Source organism: Stegostoma tigrinum, unplaced genomic scaffold, assembly GCF_030684315.1.
Source record: "Stegostoma tigrinum isolate sSteTig4 unplaced genomic scaffold, sSteTig4.hap1 scaffold_102, whole genome shotgun sequence".
NCBI lineage: Eukaryota > Metazoa > Chordata > Chondrichthyes > Orectolobiformes > Stegostomatidae > Stegostoma > Stegostoma tigrinum.
Window position 1 is genome coordinate 779,986 of NW_026728054.1, and position 16,694 is coordinate 796,679.

The window sequence follows — 16,694 nt, forward strand, 5'->3', positions numbered from 1 at the left end:
CCTGACTTATCCTTCTTCATAGCAATCTTAAAATTGAAGGAGTTGTGATCACTATTTCCAAAATGCTTTCCCACACTTCTCACCAGTTACCTGACCAGGACAAAGTCCAGCATGGCCCATCTTCTATCCATATACTGTGTCAAGAAACTCTCTTGGATAGACTTAATTAAATTCTTAAGCTCACGGATTCTGTGACAGTCAAAGAGAAGCAGTGAATTTTTCTAACCTCATTTCCAACACCTGGCGCATAGCCTTGCATGGCTTGGATAGCACTTGTACATTTAAAACAAAAATGTAAGGATGATGTTCAGGGAAGGACATGGAATTTTGTGATGTGGTCATATTCTCTCTTGTTGGAGCTGATTGCTGCTTAGCACTTGTGTGGTGCAAATGTTACTTATCGTTTATCAGGCCAAGCCTGATCGTTGTGCAAGTCTCACTGTATTTTCTCATCGTTGATTTCACTGTTGGAAAAGTCATGAATTCTGCTGGACACCTGGACAATATTCAATGAACATTCATGTCTCCACTTTGGTTCAAATGAAGACATGACTTCAGCCAGTGCAGGTATCCAGTGAATGCCACTGACTCAATTTTCTATTCCTCTGCTTCACACCACATTCAATCAGAAGTTGGCTTGGTGGAAATGACAGATTGCAGTTTCCTTCCTTTTCAAGCTCAGGATCTCTGATCGTATTTGTGGTAAATCCTGAATGAGGTTATGAGAAGTGTGAGCCTGACAAAAAGGAAACTGAACCTTAGTGTGCAGCTGTTTGACAGCACTGTCATCCAGATGTTGCATTACTTTGCTGATGATTGAGAATACATTGAGGCCATAATTGGTCAGCACAATTTGTCTGACTATTACATGATAGGTCATCTTTCTCTGAAATGTGAGTGTCGCAAGTGTTTAAAAATGTACTGGAAAACATTTACTGTTGGTGTGCTGACCTTGGGGCACATTGTTCCAATACAGTTTGTGGGATGCTGCCAGGTGCCATGGCATTTGCAGTATCCAGAACATTCAGTCTTGTCATTGCGTGAAATAACTTGAATTGCGTGTAAGTTAAGATCTGTGGTTCCTCCTCAGGATGAGGGCAAGAAGATCATCCAGACTGATGCTCTGAATGGTTTGATCTGCCTCTTCACCTTTTGTTCGTAACATCTTGTAATAACTGCCATGTAGCCTGATGAGAAACTAAAGCTCATCTTGATTCATTTGCATTCGAAGGTGCCTATTTTTCCCAAACAAAAGGACCCATCACTGAGCGGGAAGTATGGAGCATGTTATAGACATCAGTGGTGAGACAATGGTGGATCTTGACCAGAAAACCATTGTTATGTTGGTGAAATGCAAACAAAAATCTATATGATGTAAACTTTATTCTCAGCTAATCCCTTTCTCAAATGACAGATTCTGATGTTGGTTCCTGGAAAGCCTCCATTGTTGGAGGACGAGAATCCGTATCCACTTGAAGCAGCATAGGCTTCTGCGATGACTGTGGAAACCACTGCTTATGCCTTGCTTCAAGCATTGTCAAGGAATGATATTGACTATGCAACACCGATTGCGAGGTGGCCAACGATGCAACAGAACTATGGTGGTGGATTTCACTCGACGCAGGTAAATGCTTGAGATCACAACAGCAGGCATTCAGATATTTCCATTGATCATGTTACTAACTGGTGGTTGTTGCAGTTTGCAATCAAACTGGACACTGCATTTTCATCTGCAGGTTTGGTGCATTGGCACAAATACCAGTTCTTCAATGGTGTTAATCCTTGGTTAAATTCTTACATGCACTTTGCCTGTGCATCACTTTTCCTCTTGGCATTGTCCTTGAAAACGATCTGTTTCTGGAAACCTTCACTTACTTGTCATAGGATCATTGAGGGACAGCATAATAGAGTGCTGTGGCAATGGAACAGACCCTTCAGCAAATTGTATGTGCCCTCACAAGATGCAAGTCCCGAACTATTCTCATCACATTTCCCAGCACTCGACCCAGAGCCTTGTATGCCTTGGCATCGCAAATGCCCAATCAAAGACTTGTTAAATGTTATCATGCTTTCTGCCTCTACCACCCACACAGTCAGTGCGTTCCACATTCTCACCACAGGTTGGGTGCAAAAACAAGTAAGTTTCCTCAAGAGATAGTAGGAACTTGCCAATGCTGGAGAATCTGAGAGAGCAAGGTGTCGAACTGGATGAACACAGCGGGCCGAGCAGCATCAGAGAAGCAAGAAAGCTGACGTTTCAGATCGAGACCGTTCTTCAAAACCCGGGGAGGAGAAGGGTATTCTGTAAAAAATAGGGAGAAGTGGGGAGGCAGACAGAAGATGGAGAAAGGAGAAGATAGGTGAACTGTCCCGTGCTGTCCACTCACTGTCCCCTGCTCCAGAATCAGAGAATTGTACAGAATTGAACAAGCACTTCATTCCATTGTGTCTGTAACCACTGAAGCCACACTAAGTTCACATTCGGCTCATGTTCTAGCAATAGGCCTATTGCCTTGAATGTTATTTCATTTTACGTGCTGTACCAACCCTTTTTCTTTAACGTGAAAAGATTATCCACCTCAACTGAAGTCCCAGACAATGAATTCCAAACCCCCAGCACCTTCTGGGTGTCTTTTCTTTCCTGAAATTCCTTCTGAGCTTTTAGCTTAAATGTATGTATCTCTTCTTCTACCACCACTGCCCCCCGACCGACCCCATTATGGACCTTCTTTTTACCTCGCCCCTACCCATATTAATCTAAACAATTTTTTCAGGACCTCCTTCAACCTTCTCTACTCGAAAGAAAACAATCCAACCTTATCCAGATAAAACAGTGATGCTAGAGACAATGGGAACTGCAGATGCTGGAGAATCCAAGAGAACAAAGTGTGGAGCTGGCTGGACACAGCAGGCCAAGCAGCATCTCGGGAGCACAAAAGCTGATGTTTCAGGCCTAGACCTTTAATCAGAGATCGGCAACAGTGATGCTGCCCGGCCTGCAGTGTTCCTCCAGCTCCACACTGTGTGATCTCAGACTCCAGCATTGCCAGTTATTGCTAACGCAAACTTATCCAGACTCTCCAAAGAGTTAAAATGCTTCACCCCCTCAGAACATGCTGATGAATGTCCTCCACACATGCTCAAATGCAAACTCCTCCTTTCTATAATGGAGAGACCAGAACTGCACTGAGCACTTCAGCTGGGGCCTAACAAAAGTCCTGTACAGCTCTTGAGCCATATGCTTTCTGAACTGTCCCTTTAAGCTGCCATTCCATGTTCAGGAATCTGTGGACAAGCACCCCAAGATCACACCATTCCTCTGATCTTCCTAGTGTCCTGGCATTTCTTTGAATGATTCCTTGCCTTGTTAGTTTGTCCAAATTGCCTTATTGATCAGGGTTAACATTCCATCTACCGTTGACCTGCCCATTTGACCAATCTGTGACTTTGGATTCAACTTGCTGTATTTTCCTGGACCCCCCGAGCTTTACCTTCTTTGCCACGCTCCCATTTGGGACCCTGTCCAAGTCTTTGCTGAAATCTATTTTCACTACATCAACTCCCATCTGCACACTCTGTCACCTCTTTGAAAGAATCATCTAAGTTTGTGAGGCGTGACCTCCCTCTGACAAAGCTATGCTGACGGTCGCTGATCAGACCCCACTTCTTGAAATGGAAATTACGTCTGCCGTTCAGAATTTTCTCCAATATTTTCCTTTCTACTGATGTGATACTCACCGGTCTGTAATACTCTGCTTTATGTTTGTCACGCATTTTGATAAGTGGAACTATGTTACCTGTTCTCCAGTCCTTTGGTACTTTTGAAAGCTCTGTATGAGGGCGAGTGGAATTTTTTCTCTCATCTCCCTGGGCATCGTGGCATACACCTCATCCAAACCTGGGATTTGTCCAATTTTAAATTCACCAAAACACCTAACATCTCCCCAGTCTCTGTTAATTCTGTCCGAGAATTGTGTGCTCCTTCTCACATGTAAAAGCTGATGTGAAATTCTCGTTTAACACCTGACATTGCCCTCCAGTTCAAACCGTTCATTTGCCTCTTCATCCCTAATGAGACCTGGTTTTCCCTGGGTTTTCTCTTTCCCTCTGAGACACTTGTAGAAGATTTTGAGATTCTCCCTCATCCTAATCTTGGTCACCAGTGTTCTGTTGCCCTGTATTTGTTCTCTGATTTGCTGTGACGAGATGCCCCTGCACACTATACATCATCATCATCATGGTGGTTTCTCGCAGATATGGATGACACTCTCCCACTCTCAGGCTGAATTGATCGCCGGCTGCACAGACCGATGCAGCTACCGTCGGCTCTGTTGCGCTCGGGGCAGAAGGCAGTTGTGGGAAGGGGTGAGGGAGGTGTTGGTGTGGCTGCATGGCTTCCGCTGCTTCCAAAGGCAAGCCGCAAAGTGTTTGATGCCTTCCCAGGTGCTCTTCAGGCTTTAGGCCGTCTTAGGCCGGCGATTCCCAGGTGTCTGCAGGAATGTCGCACTTCACCATTGAGGACTTGAGTTTATCACCGAGTGCTTCCTCTGCACATCTGGGTCTCGCCTGCTTTTTTGAAGCTGGGATGAGAACATGCGGAGAGTCTCGTGTCAGTCATACAGATGAAGTGTCCAGCCCATTGTAGCTGATCGAGGATGGTCAGTGCCTCAGTGCTGGGGATGTTGGCCTGGTTGACGTTAGTGCGTCCACAGGGGCTCTTGTTCCCTTGATGACTGTTATACACCTCCCTATTCCTTTTTATCTGGTCAAAGAACAAAGAAAATTACAGCACAGGAACAGGCGCTTCGGCCCTCCAAGCCTGCGCCAGATCCTATTGAAAGTAGCGTGTTGATGCATTTGTGTAATGATTGTGTTTTGTTTGAGCCCTAACATTGAAAGCAGTGTAAGAATGTCTTTGTGCAGCAGGCAAGGTGTCATGAGATTGAGCCTTCATACACTTGCAAGATGTTGAAAATTTGCCATTATTTATTAAAACACTGATAAATTTCCATGATCAACATTTCTGTTACACTGCAATGATTATCCCGTGGCATGTAAAATCAAAACGATTCACTAAAATGAGACTGGGTCATGCCCTAGCCTTGCGGAGTTGGGTCAGCATGCAGGGAGAATGTTTGCATTTCATGTATGTGGAAGTACTGAAATATTTCCATGAATCTAAAAGTCACTTTTCCCTTCATTGAAGGACACAATCATTGCCTTGGAAGCTTCATCATGATACGACATTGCATTTCTGAAGAGGGAAGAAGAAATCAACATGCAAATTCAATTCCATGGTTTTGGAAGTCCCATTGAGAACACGATTCATGTGCGCTGGCATAATGCTCTGACCGAGAAAGAATCGAAGGTGAGTTTGTAGTTTGGAAGATCGCAGCAATTTATGCATCAACTTCTTCATCAATAATGTTCCATTGCTTTCAAACTGCATTTTCCACTCTGCAAGATAATAACTGTTAGAACAAGCAACAGGATGGGTAGATGGGCTATGGGGAATGCAATGGCACAAAACCCAATCCATTCGACAACATATTTCAGATATGTCGACAAAGTAAATATTCCAGCAAAGGGATAAAACAAGGAAGATGAGAGTGAGGAGGCAAGAGTTCTGATGACAAAAGAGCACGAACTTAACTTGATCCATTTGAGCAAAAAAGCAGGCACACAAACAAATAATCAGCTAACAATGCACATGTGCAACGGAGGCTACAGGGGGACTAAGAATGCCGAATTGTTGTCATGCGTTTTGCTGAAAGGGTGATTGAAACAGATTCTGTGGTAAATTTGAAGAAATACAGATAATGCATCTCAGGATGTTGGAGAAAGAACATTTATGGACTGAGGCAAATTGTATTGCCCTTTTCAGGAGTTATTTGGGTCAAAATGAATTCAAAGACTTTCTTCTGTGCTGAAAGCTTTAGCTTAGTTGCAGCTGGATCACAATTTCTGTTCCTGGTAGTATTTAGCAAACTGTTAAAAGTGAATGTCACTGCACAGAATTCCAAACATGACTCCAATCAGTAGAGAAAATATCCAAGGGGTATGATGAGTTGTATCCTCTCATGTTGAACAATGCAGCTACAGATACAATGGAGGCACTGATGATAATCTTCCAAGAATCCTTCGATTGTGGAAAATTCTCAGAGGATTGAAAGATTGTGAACATAACACCTTTATTACAAAGATACTTCAATAAAATAGTGAGCAAGTATTGCCAATTTAGGTCAACCTGGGAAGATGTTCATGCCGGCAATGAAAGATGAAATAACAGGGTACTGAGTGTGCTATAACATCCTACAGAGTTAACATCCTTTCAGAAAGGGGAAATAATACTTGACAAACTTGCTACAGTGCTTTGAGAAGGAAACAAACATTACTGACGAAGGACCACCAGTTGATGTCGTACATTGAGATTTCAACAAAGCATTTGATAAGGTACAGCTCATAAGGTGTCTCAAAAGAAAAGAGCCCACGTGTTCAAGCGTAGTATGTTAGGATGGACAGAGGACTGCATCGTACATAGAAGTAGAGTCGTAGCAGCAAGATGGTAACTTATAAGTCATGTACGGCCACAGAGTGAATGCTGCGGAGGCCGTACACCTCATGTTGACTGGGTTGATTTTGGAAATGGCGTAGGGGATTGCCATGCTTAGGAAAGTTGGGCGGGCTGGGACGACATTCATTGGAGTTTATAAGATTGAAACAAATCTTATTTTTTCAACATTTAAGATGCTTAAGAGGCTTGATAGTGTATATCCGTAGAGATTACTCCCATTGTGAAAGATTTTACGACCAGAGGCCACATTTTCAAATTGGTTGCCTATTAATTTAGGGGAAGAATTACTTCTTTCAGGTTGTAGCAATCTATTGAACACTTTGGCAGAGAAGGTTTTAGAGGTAATGCCATTAATTATATGCTCGGCTGAGATGGCCAGGTTAATTTTTAAATCAAGGAACAACAACAATGAGAAAAGGGTAGTCTTTACAGCGGAAGATACTTCAAGGATCCCCTTATTACTAAAGAATACAGGGAGGAATGAAACACATCACTACCACACCATCACTACCATGAGAGAAGTTGTAGTAGACAATCTAATGGAGTAAAAGCAGATTAGACTCTTTGCCGTGATGGTCTACTTTCTAAGATTCTGAACAATGAGCTTCAGAGTCGGTGTATGCATTGCTTGTAATTTCCCAAAAAGTTTTAGATTCGAGAGTAGCATCTGAGGGCTGGAAAAATGCTGATGTGACATTCCTATTTAAAAAGGAGAGAGGCAAAAAGAAGGTAACTACAACCGAACCAGCCTAACATCTATTGTTGGAAATATGTGGTGATCAACTGTGAAGAAAATAATAGCAGGACATTTGGAAAATCAGAATCTAATCAAACAGAATCACCACAGCCTGCTGAAAGAGAAATTATGTCTGGCTAATTTGTTTTGGTTTTTGGAGGAAGTTTTGGAAGGAGAATTAATAGAGGAAAACCAGTAAATGTGTTGTGTTTGGACTTGGAGAAAGCATTTGAGAATGTACTCAAAAGTAATAAGCTGAGAGCTGAGGTTTTGAAGGTAGTATATTGCGATGGTTCAGTATGCTTTGCATGTTCTGGAAGGAGAGATCACATCTCGAGTGAAATGCACCAAATGAATATATATTTTGGGGAACTTGGTGGCAATGTGGCAAGTCAGCGCAGAGGGTAAGAGGTGCCATTTGCTTGCTTTTTTTTGCCTGATAGTTCGTAAGCAGTTTTTGTTGAGACAGGGTGAATTGAAGCCAGAATCAGGGACCTAGAGGGTGAACCAGGTTCATTGGTTGGTGATCGCTACTGGTTTAAGAATCTATTATCGGTAGCTTTCAGATTGAAAGTAAATCGGAGAAATATTTACAGGCTACAAACTAAAAGACCAGAATGTTTTCAAATCAAATTAAGATCCAAGTAATTGAAATGGAGATGCCAGGCCAGATGATGATTTATTCCTACATGACGGGGGAGTGGTCAGACCCCATACTCCAGCTCAGGGTTGATGAACTGGAATCTCAGTTTCGACCAATCAACAAATCATGTGGGGCAGAGTTACCAGGGAATGCTGTGCTTCAGGAGGCAGTCACACACCTTAGATTAACTGGCTGAAACTCGGTCAGTGGCCAGAGACGCGAGACTGTGACAAAGAACAGGGCAGGTGGAAGGATCCAGGATGTAGTGCAGAAGGAACCTTGGCCTTTGATCTTATCTAACAGGTTTGAGATTCTTTCTTCCTGTGTGGATGAGACTGCAGGGTATAGGGAAGATGAGTAAACTGACTGTCGCACTGTGGTACAGGGGGGACATTCAGGAGGGGATAAAAAGTGAAATGTAGTTATAATCAGAGGTAGTGTAGTTTGGGGAATGAACACTGTTCGTTGTGACTAGGATCGAGAGTCTCGAAAGTAGAGTTGCCTGCCTGGTGCCCAGGTTCAGGATATTCCATCTCGGCTACAAAGGAACTTGAAGTGGGAGGAGTAGAAATCTAGCTTTTGTGGTCCACACAGGTACCATTGATATGGAAGAAAGAGGAAAGAGGTTCTGCTGAGGGATTATGAGCACTGAGGTGCTGAATGAGAAAGCAGAACCAGAATGGTAATAATCTCTGGATTATTATCTGAGCAATTTGGCACGGTGTGAGCATAATTATCGATGCAAATGCATTGTTCAAATGGTGGCATGGCAGAAATGTGTTTGAATTCATGGGACATTGGCATCGGTATGGGGAAGGAGGGAGTCGTTCTGTTGTTGTAGGCTCGACGAGAATCATTTTGGGACAAGTATCCTGGCAAAATACAGAGCTCGGTCTTGGGGTAGGGCGTTAAAATAAAAAGTGTGGAGCGGGTGAGCTCAGTTGCATGGAAAATTGTGGAAAGAGTTAGAAGCTGGTAAGTGCTCAGCAAAGTTTCCAGAGCAAGTAATAGGACAAAAAGTATCGAAATGGTCAGGAATCTCACTTCAGCTGCAGCAGATAAGAAGGGTGGCTGTAAATGCCAGACTGAAGATCTTGTATTGAATTGCAGGGAGTGTATGAAACAAAGTGAATGAGTTTGTGGAGCAGATTGAAATTGACAGATACATCACTCTGGGTATCACAGAGAGGTGGTTGTTAGGGGATAAGTGTTGGGAACGAAATATCCAATGATTCATGTCCGATAGAAAGAACAGGCAAATGGACAGAGATAACAAAGCGTGGAGCTGGATGAGCACAACAGGCCAAGAAGCATCTCAGGAGCGTAAAAGCTGACGTTTTGTGCCGAGACCCTTCTACTTCTGTGTGTTCGTCCTGCTGTGTTCATCCAGCTCCACACTTTGTTATCTTTGATTCTGAAGCATCTGCAGTTCCCATTATCTCCGATACAAATGGACAGAGATGCCAGGGTTGGCTTGTCAGTAAGAAATGAGGTCGCGCTGAAGGAACCACAGCTCTTGTGCTTGTTTATTTATGACTTGGAGGAAAGAGGTGCATGTGCTGTGGCTAAATTTGTAGATGACTGAAAAAATATTTAGAAAGACAAGGCATGGCACAGAAACAGAGATTTACCAGGATGTGACTTGGATCGGAATGTATTAGCTGTAAGGTGGGTTTGGTGGAAATGTTGTGTCGTGATAAATGTCATGAGATCAACCATGATCTCAGCGAATGATGGAGGAAATTCAATGGGCCAAATGACTTTTTTTCTGAGTCTTCTTGTTTGACAATGCATTCATGAAGGCGTTTTTTTTTCTCTCTTGGATAAGATTTGAAAATGAAATGTATACACTTCCTTTTCATCTGGGAATAAATAACTGTTCTGAACGATTTCCATTGACGAATAGCAATCTGACAAGCATCACAATGTAAAGAGATTTTTCGCTTCTTTTTAATTGTAAATGTATTCTTTGGAATTAATTCGGCATATATTATTTACGTCTCAGGAAGTATGTTCATCACTGCATCTCAAAAAGTGGTGTGTTGTGTGACAACAGCTTTTTAAAGATCACTTCAATGGTTGTAACACGCATTAAGTGACACTGTTGGCCAATCTGTCCATGATTATTTCATTATCTTATGTTTCAAACAGACAAGGAAATATTGGTGATGCAATGAAGAGTTTGATTCTCAAATATAATTGTTGTTATAGCTTCCGCTTGGAAGAAAGATTCACATCAAGTTGACTGGTCAAGTAAATGGGACACTGACTGTGAGTACTTTGAATGTTCGAGTTATTCCTAAAATGAAAGTTATGACCTTGATGATTTCTCTTTCATGCAGATATGAAGAGACTATTTTAAAATATCCTCTAGGTTAGTGGTTCAGGCATAAAAGTGCAATATGTATATTTAAGTATGTACATGTACATGCGTAATCTGAAAAGATAATGAGTATAAATCACTTGTTACAAGGTGAGAATGAGTTATCCAGATAGTAAGAACTGCCAATGTTGGTGTCTGAGATAACACATTGTGGAGCTGGAGGAACACAGCAGGGCAGGCAGCATCAGAGGCTCAAGAAAGGTGAGGTTTTGGGTCAGGACCCTTCCTCAGAAATGGAGGGTGGAAGGGAGCTCAGAAACAAACAGTGTGGAGGGGGAGGAGGTGCTGGGGAAGGTAGGTGGGATGGTGATAAGTGAGTACTATCCAGATTGGAACAGATTTCCCCCAGCGGGTATTGAATATGAATTCCAAATCACTCTCAAAATCTTAGTGACTGTTAACATTCATGTTTTTTGTCTGTGTGTTTCAGTTATTGCATGACAGTTTGAATGGCTCTTTGAGAGTGAGGAACCTATGGACTCTCACACACCAAGATGGAATTTAGTTCGAAGAGTGACTTCAAAATAGTTGCTTGCTTTTAAAATCTTGACCATTTTTGCTGTCCAGTTGAATGAATTTAGCTTCATACTGCTTCAATAGGAATTAGTGTTTAATAGGAACATATTTGTGAAACTTACAGTTCCGTAAGTTTTAGCATAAACTGGTGCAGCCTTTCGGTGCTTGCAAAAAGGCTCACCTCTCCGTTAATACCGAAGGAAAATTGGAGTTTAAAAGTAAATTCACCCGCTGTCAGGGAATGAAATGATAATGTTGACTCAAATATAATTTTTAAGAAAGTAATATATTTGTGAAACACTAAACTCCAATTAAAATTTGGATATGCTTGTTTTATACATGGTTGGATATTGGATTCATTTTAAATGAGGGTGAAGATCACTTTAAATCCAGCATATTTGTGAAGAAAAGAAATAGCATGTCAAATAAAATTAACTGCATGACTCTACATAGCCCTATATGTAGAATTTCGTTCTGAACTATGAGACAGTTATGATCCCGTACTCCCTCAGTGCTCATGGCAAGAGTAAGACTCCTGTTTGACGTGCTATGCACTGCATGGAATGGCGGCGACATCAGATTCATTGATGCTTGAGAATCAAAAGAATATGACGATAAGATTTAAAATCAAAATCTCATTGAACACTTCAAGGAATGTATTACAGGAAGGTGGGGAAAGCATGTATGACTAATAGAAGGTGGTGGCACAGATCAAGTAGACCTGTGTGCTAAAACTTATGACAAATTTCACATTGAATGGAACAGTTTAAACAGGCTGGAGGAAGCAGACATGCCAGCTCAAACTTGTTGAATTTGTGCATTCTGTTCGTAAACATCAGCAAAATTGTGGGAAACATGTTTATTCTTTCTCTTTTATTGCACAGAACCATACAATTAGTCTGTTTTGATGAGGAACTTAAAGATTACGAGTCCCGTCCGTTTGACTCAGAGTTTGGCACCATAGGTTGGTACGATCTTCGTTGGAGAAGGAAAAGGGATGTTCCAGATACAGAAAATAGTCAAACCATTTACTACAAAGTCCGTTTCTGGTTAGTATTAATTAATGCAGTTAACATTTTTAGATCGATATGATTGCACAATGGAGTCAATAAGAAAATTCCATCTGATATTCCACAAATTTTAACCGGATATTAAAGCCGCTGATTTCTTTTTCATGCTGTCTGCTGCTTTTAAGAATGGTTGTCTTACTGTCGAAATGTTTAGCTTTGACTCCATGGCTTCTTCCATCAGCTCACATTGAAACACATGTTTCTTCAGCCAAAAATGTACGTTTAGCCGGTGTAGCTCGACCAACCTTCCCCTGTGGTCGTTCCCCTGAAATCCCCTGCGGTCGCTCCCCTGAAAAACAAGTATACCGTTTTGGATACTGTTCCGGGGGACGACTTAGCAGGGGCATGCAGTAGGGTGCAGGTCTCTGGCACAGAGTCTGTCCCTCTTGCACAGAAGGGAAGCGGGGATAGGAAGAGAGTGATAGTCATTGGGGACTCAATAGTTAGAGGGACTGATAGAAGATTTGCCGGGAACGAAAGAGACTGACGATTGGTGTGTTGCCGACCAGGAGCCAGGGTCCGTGATGTCTCGGATAGTGTGTTTAGGGTCCTGAGGGGAGAGGGTGACCAGCCCCAAGTCGTGGTCCACGTAGGCACCAGCGACGTAGGTAGAAAGAGGGATAGGGATGCCAGGCAGGATTTGAGGGAGCTAGGGTGGAAGCTGAGAGCTGGAACAAAGAGCGTGGTCATCTCTGTTTGTCACCCGTACCACGTGATAGCGAGGCAAAGAACAGGGAGAGATTTCAGCTGAAGACGTGGCTGCAGGGATGGTGCAGGTGGGAGGGCTTCAGGTACATGGACAATTGGGGCTCATTCTGGGGAAGGTGGGACCTGTACAAACAGGACGGTCTCCACTTGAACCAGAGGGGCACGAATATCCTGGGTGGGAAATTGGCTAGTGCCATTCGGTTGGATTTAAACTCGCTCAGAAGGGGGATGGGAAACTGAGGTGTAGTCCTAGTACACAGGAGGATGAGCGTAGGGAGGACATGGTCAGGACCTCACTGTCACAGGAGTGTGCTGGCAGACAGCAAGCTGGATTGAAGTGTGACGACTTTAATGCCGGGAGTATCCGGAATAAGTTAGGTGAGGTTGCAGCTTGGATAGGTACCTGGGACTTGGATGTTGTGGCCATTTCGGAGACATGGATAGAGCAGAGTCAGGAATGGATGTTGCAGGTTCCAGGGTTTAGATCTTTGATTAAGGTCTGGGAAGGTGGTAAAAGATGGAGGTGTGGCTTTGTTGGTCAAGGACACTATAACGGCGGCTGAAAGAACCTTTGAGGACTCGTCTACTGCGGTGGTATGGGCTGAGGTTGCCAAGGAAGGTTTGTCGACTGAGTCAGTGTGGGTGGAAGTTCGGAACAGCAAGGCAGCAGTCACCTCACTGGGGGTTTTCTACGGCCCCCAAATAGCAGTTGAGAGATCAAAGAACTCATTGGCCGGCAGATAGTTGAAAAGTGCACACGTAGCAGGGTTGTTGTTCAGGGTGACTTCAACTTTTCCAATATAGATTGAAACCTCCTGAGTGCAGATGGTTTGGATGGTGCCGTTTTTGTCAGGTGTGTTCAGGAGGGTTTCCTTACTCAGTTTGTGGACAGGCCGAGGAGGGAGGCCATTTTGGATTTGGTGCTCGGCGATGAGCCAGGACAGGTGTTAGATGTCGTGGTGGGAGAGCACTTTGGCGACAGTGACTACAACAGCCTCCCATTTACCATAGCCATGGAAAGGGAAAGGAGCAGTTACCAGGGGAAGATATTTAACTGGGGAAAAGGAAACTATGATGCTATCAGACAGGAGTTGGGAAGTAGAGATTGGGAGCAATTGTTCCACAGAAAGGGCACAGCAGACATGTGGAGCTGTTCAAGGAGCAGTTGTTGCGAGTGATGTATGAATTTGTTCCTCTGAGACAGGTAAGAAGGGGTAAGATTAAGGAGCCTTGGATGACGGGTGCAGAGGTGCTTCTTGTCGAAAAGAAAAAGGCAGCGTATGTAAGGTGGAGTAAGTGAGGGTCTAGCACAGCTTTAGAGTATTACAGGCCTGCTCGGAAGGAGCTCAAAAGATATTGCCTGTACAATTGTTACCTGTTACAACCTTTGCGTCCACGCTTGCTCATTCAATGGTGTCAAGATGCCAGCAGTGAGTGTACCTTCTCCATCCCCTAATGCCGTCAGCTCACACAAGACATAGTCCTTACTTAAAATCTTCTGATCAAACAAAGTTCATTGTTTTGGACATTTTAGTTACCTGTCATGAAAGGAAAACTGATTCTGACTGGCGTGAACTGCAGTGCAAATGAATATAATCTGCGAAACGAGATTCCTTATGGGCTTGCATCTGCTAGAAATGATTGCTTTTCAAAGACGTTGCATACATACATTTATTTCTCCTATCACCTTAGATTATATTTTTGTTTGTGCGTGTTGTGTGGGCTTCCAGTCAGGCCCATAAACACAGGTTGATGCAGTCACTGTTATAACACGGTATTGAAGGAGAATTTGTGATCTTTGGAGTTTCATTCCAGTGTATGAAGGAGTGCACCATCAAGCCACTTCAGAGCACTACTGGTGACTATATTGTTGCAAGTTTTCAAGTGTTACCGATGGTCACATAAAATATGGCCTTTTTGTTGTTGCGCTATTCATCTTAACTGCACCATATCTAGTATTTAGGCTTGGAAACAATTTCTATTTTTTTGATTTACTTATTCAAAATCATTTATGATTGTTGTCATGATATCTACGATATCTTATTTTGATTGGACATAGAGGATTGGATCTGTCTTACCCCAACTATTAATGGAAATAATGTATGCGCTTTTCAAACCCCTTCTGGGCAAGGTAGTTGCTCAGTGGTTAGAGCTGCTCATGCACTGGGGAGCCAATTGAGATTCCAGTCTTGGGTAACGATCTGTGTGGAATTGACATGTCCTCCCCGCGTCTGCGAGGGGCTTCTGCCAGGTGCTGCAGTTTCCTCCCATTGTTCAAAGATGTGCAGGTCCTTATATGTGATTTGTGAAGCATTTCTTAAATGTTTCAATCCTGCCAGCATCCAGTGCCTTGGACAAAATAACTGGAGGTGAATAAAAGATACTGTGCCTTTTGACACCATTTCCTGCTGGATTTTCATCAATCCTGCTTTATATCGGTGACAACTTCCATGACCTTTTTTGATGCTATGTCTGAATTGACAGTCTAGTTCCAAATATTTGTTGTGTAGTATTACAAGGTCTCTGTTACAGCATACCCATGAATGCCCACTTCAAAAGATACTTCCATATCATAGAACCCCTACAGTGTGGAAACAAGCCCCTTTTGACCCAACAAGTCCACAGCCACCCTCCAAAGAGCATCTCACCCTGACTCATTCCCCGACCCTTTCCTCAGTAACCCTACATTTCCCATGACTGACACACCTAATCTACACATCCCGAAACACAATGGGCAAGTTTGGCATGGCCCATACAACTAGCCTGCACATCTTTGGACAGTGGGAGGAAACCAGAGCACCCAGCAGGAACCCATGCAGGCATGGGCAGAATGTACAAACTCTGCACAGAAAATCACGCAACGGTGGGATCGAACCTGGGTCCCTGGCGCTGTGAGTCAGCAGTGCTAACCACTGAGCCACCGTGCTGCCCTTGGAGTTAGACAGAGCTTGCTTGTTCTTGGGTGGCCTCAAACTGCCAACCTCCACTTAGTGGCAAAAGTGCTGACCAACTGCACTCATCTTCACTGGTTTTTGCTTTGTATCATTGAATTCAATCCTTCAAACTCTATGATAAATATTTAACTTTCCATTGATATGTGAACGTTGTTTTTAGTACACAGTATTGGTTTATTATGTTTCATTGGTACATCATGAATACTGTATGTATATGCAAATGGGCAAGTTGGTAATGATGCAGTCCGCAGACCTGGAGGATAATAACACTGTCCTTCAATCGCCCACGATGCCCTCTGCAAATTGGTAGAAAACAAAAATTTCTATAAAATTAATCTCTCCTCCCGTCAGTCGATCAAAATTAATTCAGAATTTTGTACAGGCCAATAACTGTAAGATTACATGGGCCTAAACAAAACTACTGGCTCATATTAGTTCAGTAAAGTGAAAGGGCAACAATAGAGGCAGTAGGAACTGCAGATGCTGGAGAATCTGAGATAAGAAGGTGTAGAGCTGGATGAACACAGCAGGTCAAGCAGTATCATCCAGCTCTACACCTTGTTATCTCAGATTCTCCAGCGCCAATTTTCTGAAGTAGGGTCTCGTCCCGAAACATCAGCTTTCTTGCTCCTCTGATGCTGCTTGGCCTGCTGTGTTCATCCAGCTCTCCACCTTGGGCAACAATAGAGTATGCTTTAAGTCACTAGATATGTTACGTGGGTTTGTCTTCCTTAGGGTGGAGTTAGTGGAACCGAAAAAGATGTCTCCCTCACAGCGTTTGTGACAAAAGAATTGCATTGTTCCTTGGCGGCCTTTCAACAGAAGAATATTCAGAGATTTCACGAGTGGTAAGAATGTTATTTCTTTTACTTCTCTTTATCTCACTTTTTCCAAAATTGGAAAATAGATTTTAGAAATAACATCGAGCTGATGAAGTGTGAAAAGAAGAATAATTCCAAGCAGTGGTGGGAGTTGGTCAGTGAGGTGGGAGGAGTGGATAGGTGGGAGAGAAGGCGGACAGGTCATGGAGGCGGGGATGAGTGGAGGAACTAGTCTTGGGATGAGGCTGACGGGTGGGGAGATTTTGAGGGTGGCAAAGTCCATATTGAG

General features: G+C 43.1%; 1 protein-coding gene across 3 annotated transcripts in view; it reads left to right on the plus strand.

Annotated features, from left to right (window-relative positions):
* Positions 1 to 16,694, plus strand: part of LOC132207571 (uncharacterized) — a 369,490-nt gene that overhangs the window by 245,108 nt on the left and 107,688 nt on the right. For all 3 annotated transcript variants that reach the window (XM_059643523.1, XM_059643522.1, XM_059643524.1), the window contains 2 exons: positions 1,415 to 1,624; positions 16,320 to 16,432. In XM_059643523.1, the coding sequence (XP_059499506.1) occupies positions 1,496 to 1,624; positions 16,320 to 16,432 (242 nt within the window). In that variant the 5' untranslated portion in view covers positions 1,415 to 1,495. The remainder of the gene's footprint in view (positions 1 to 1,414; positions 1,625 to 16,319; positions 16,433 to 16,694) is intronic.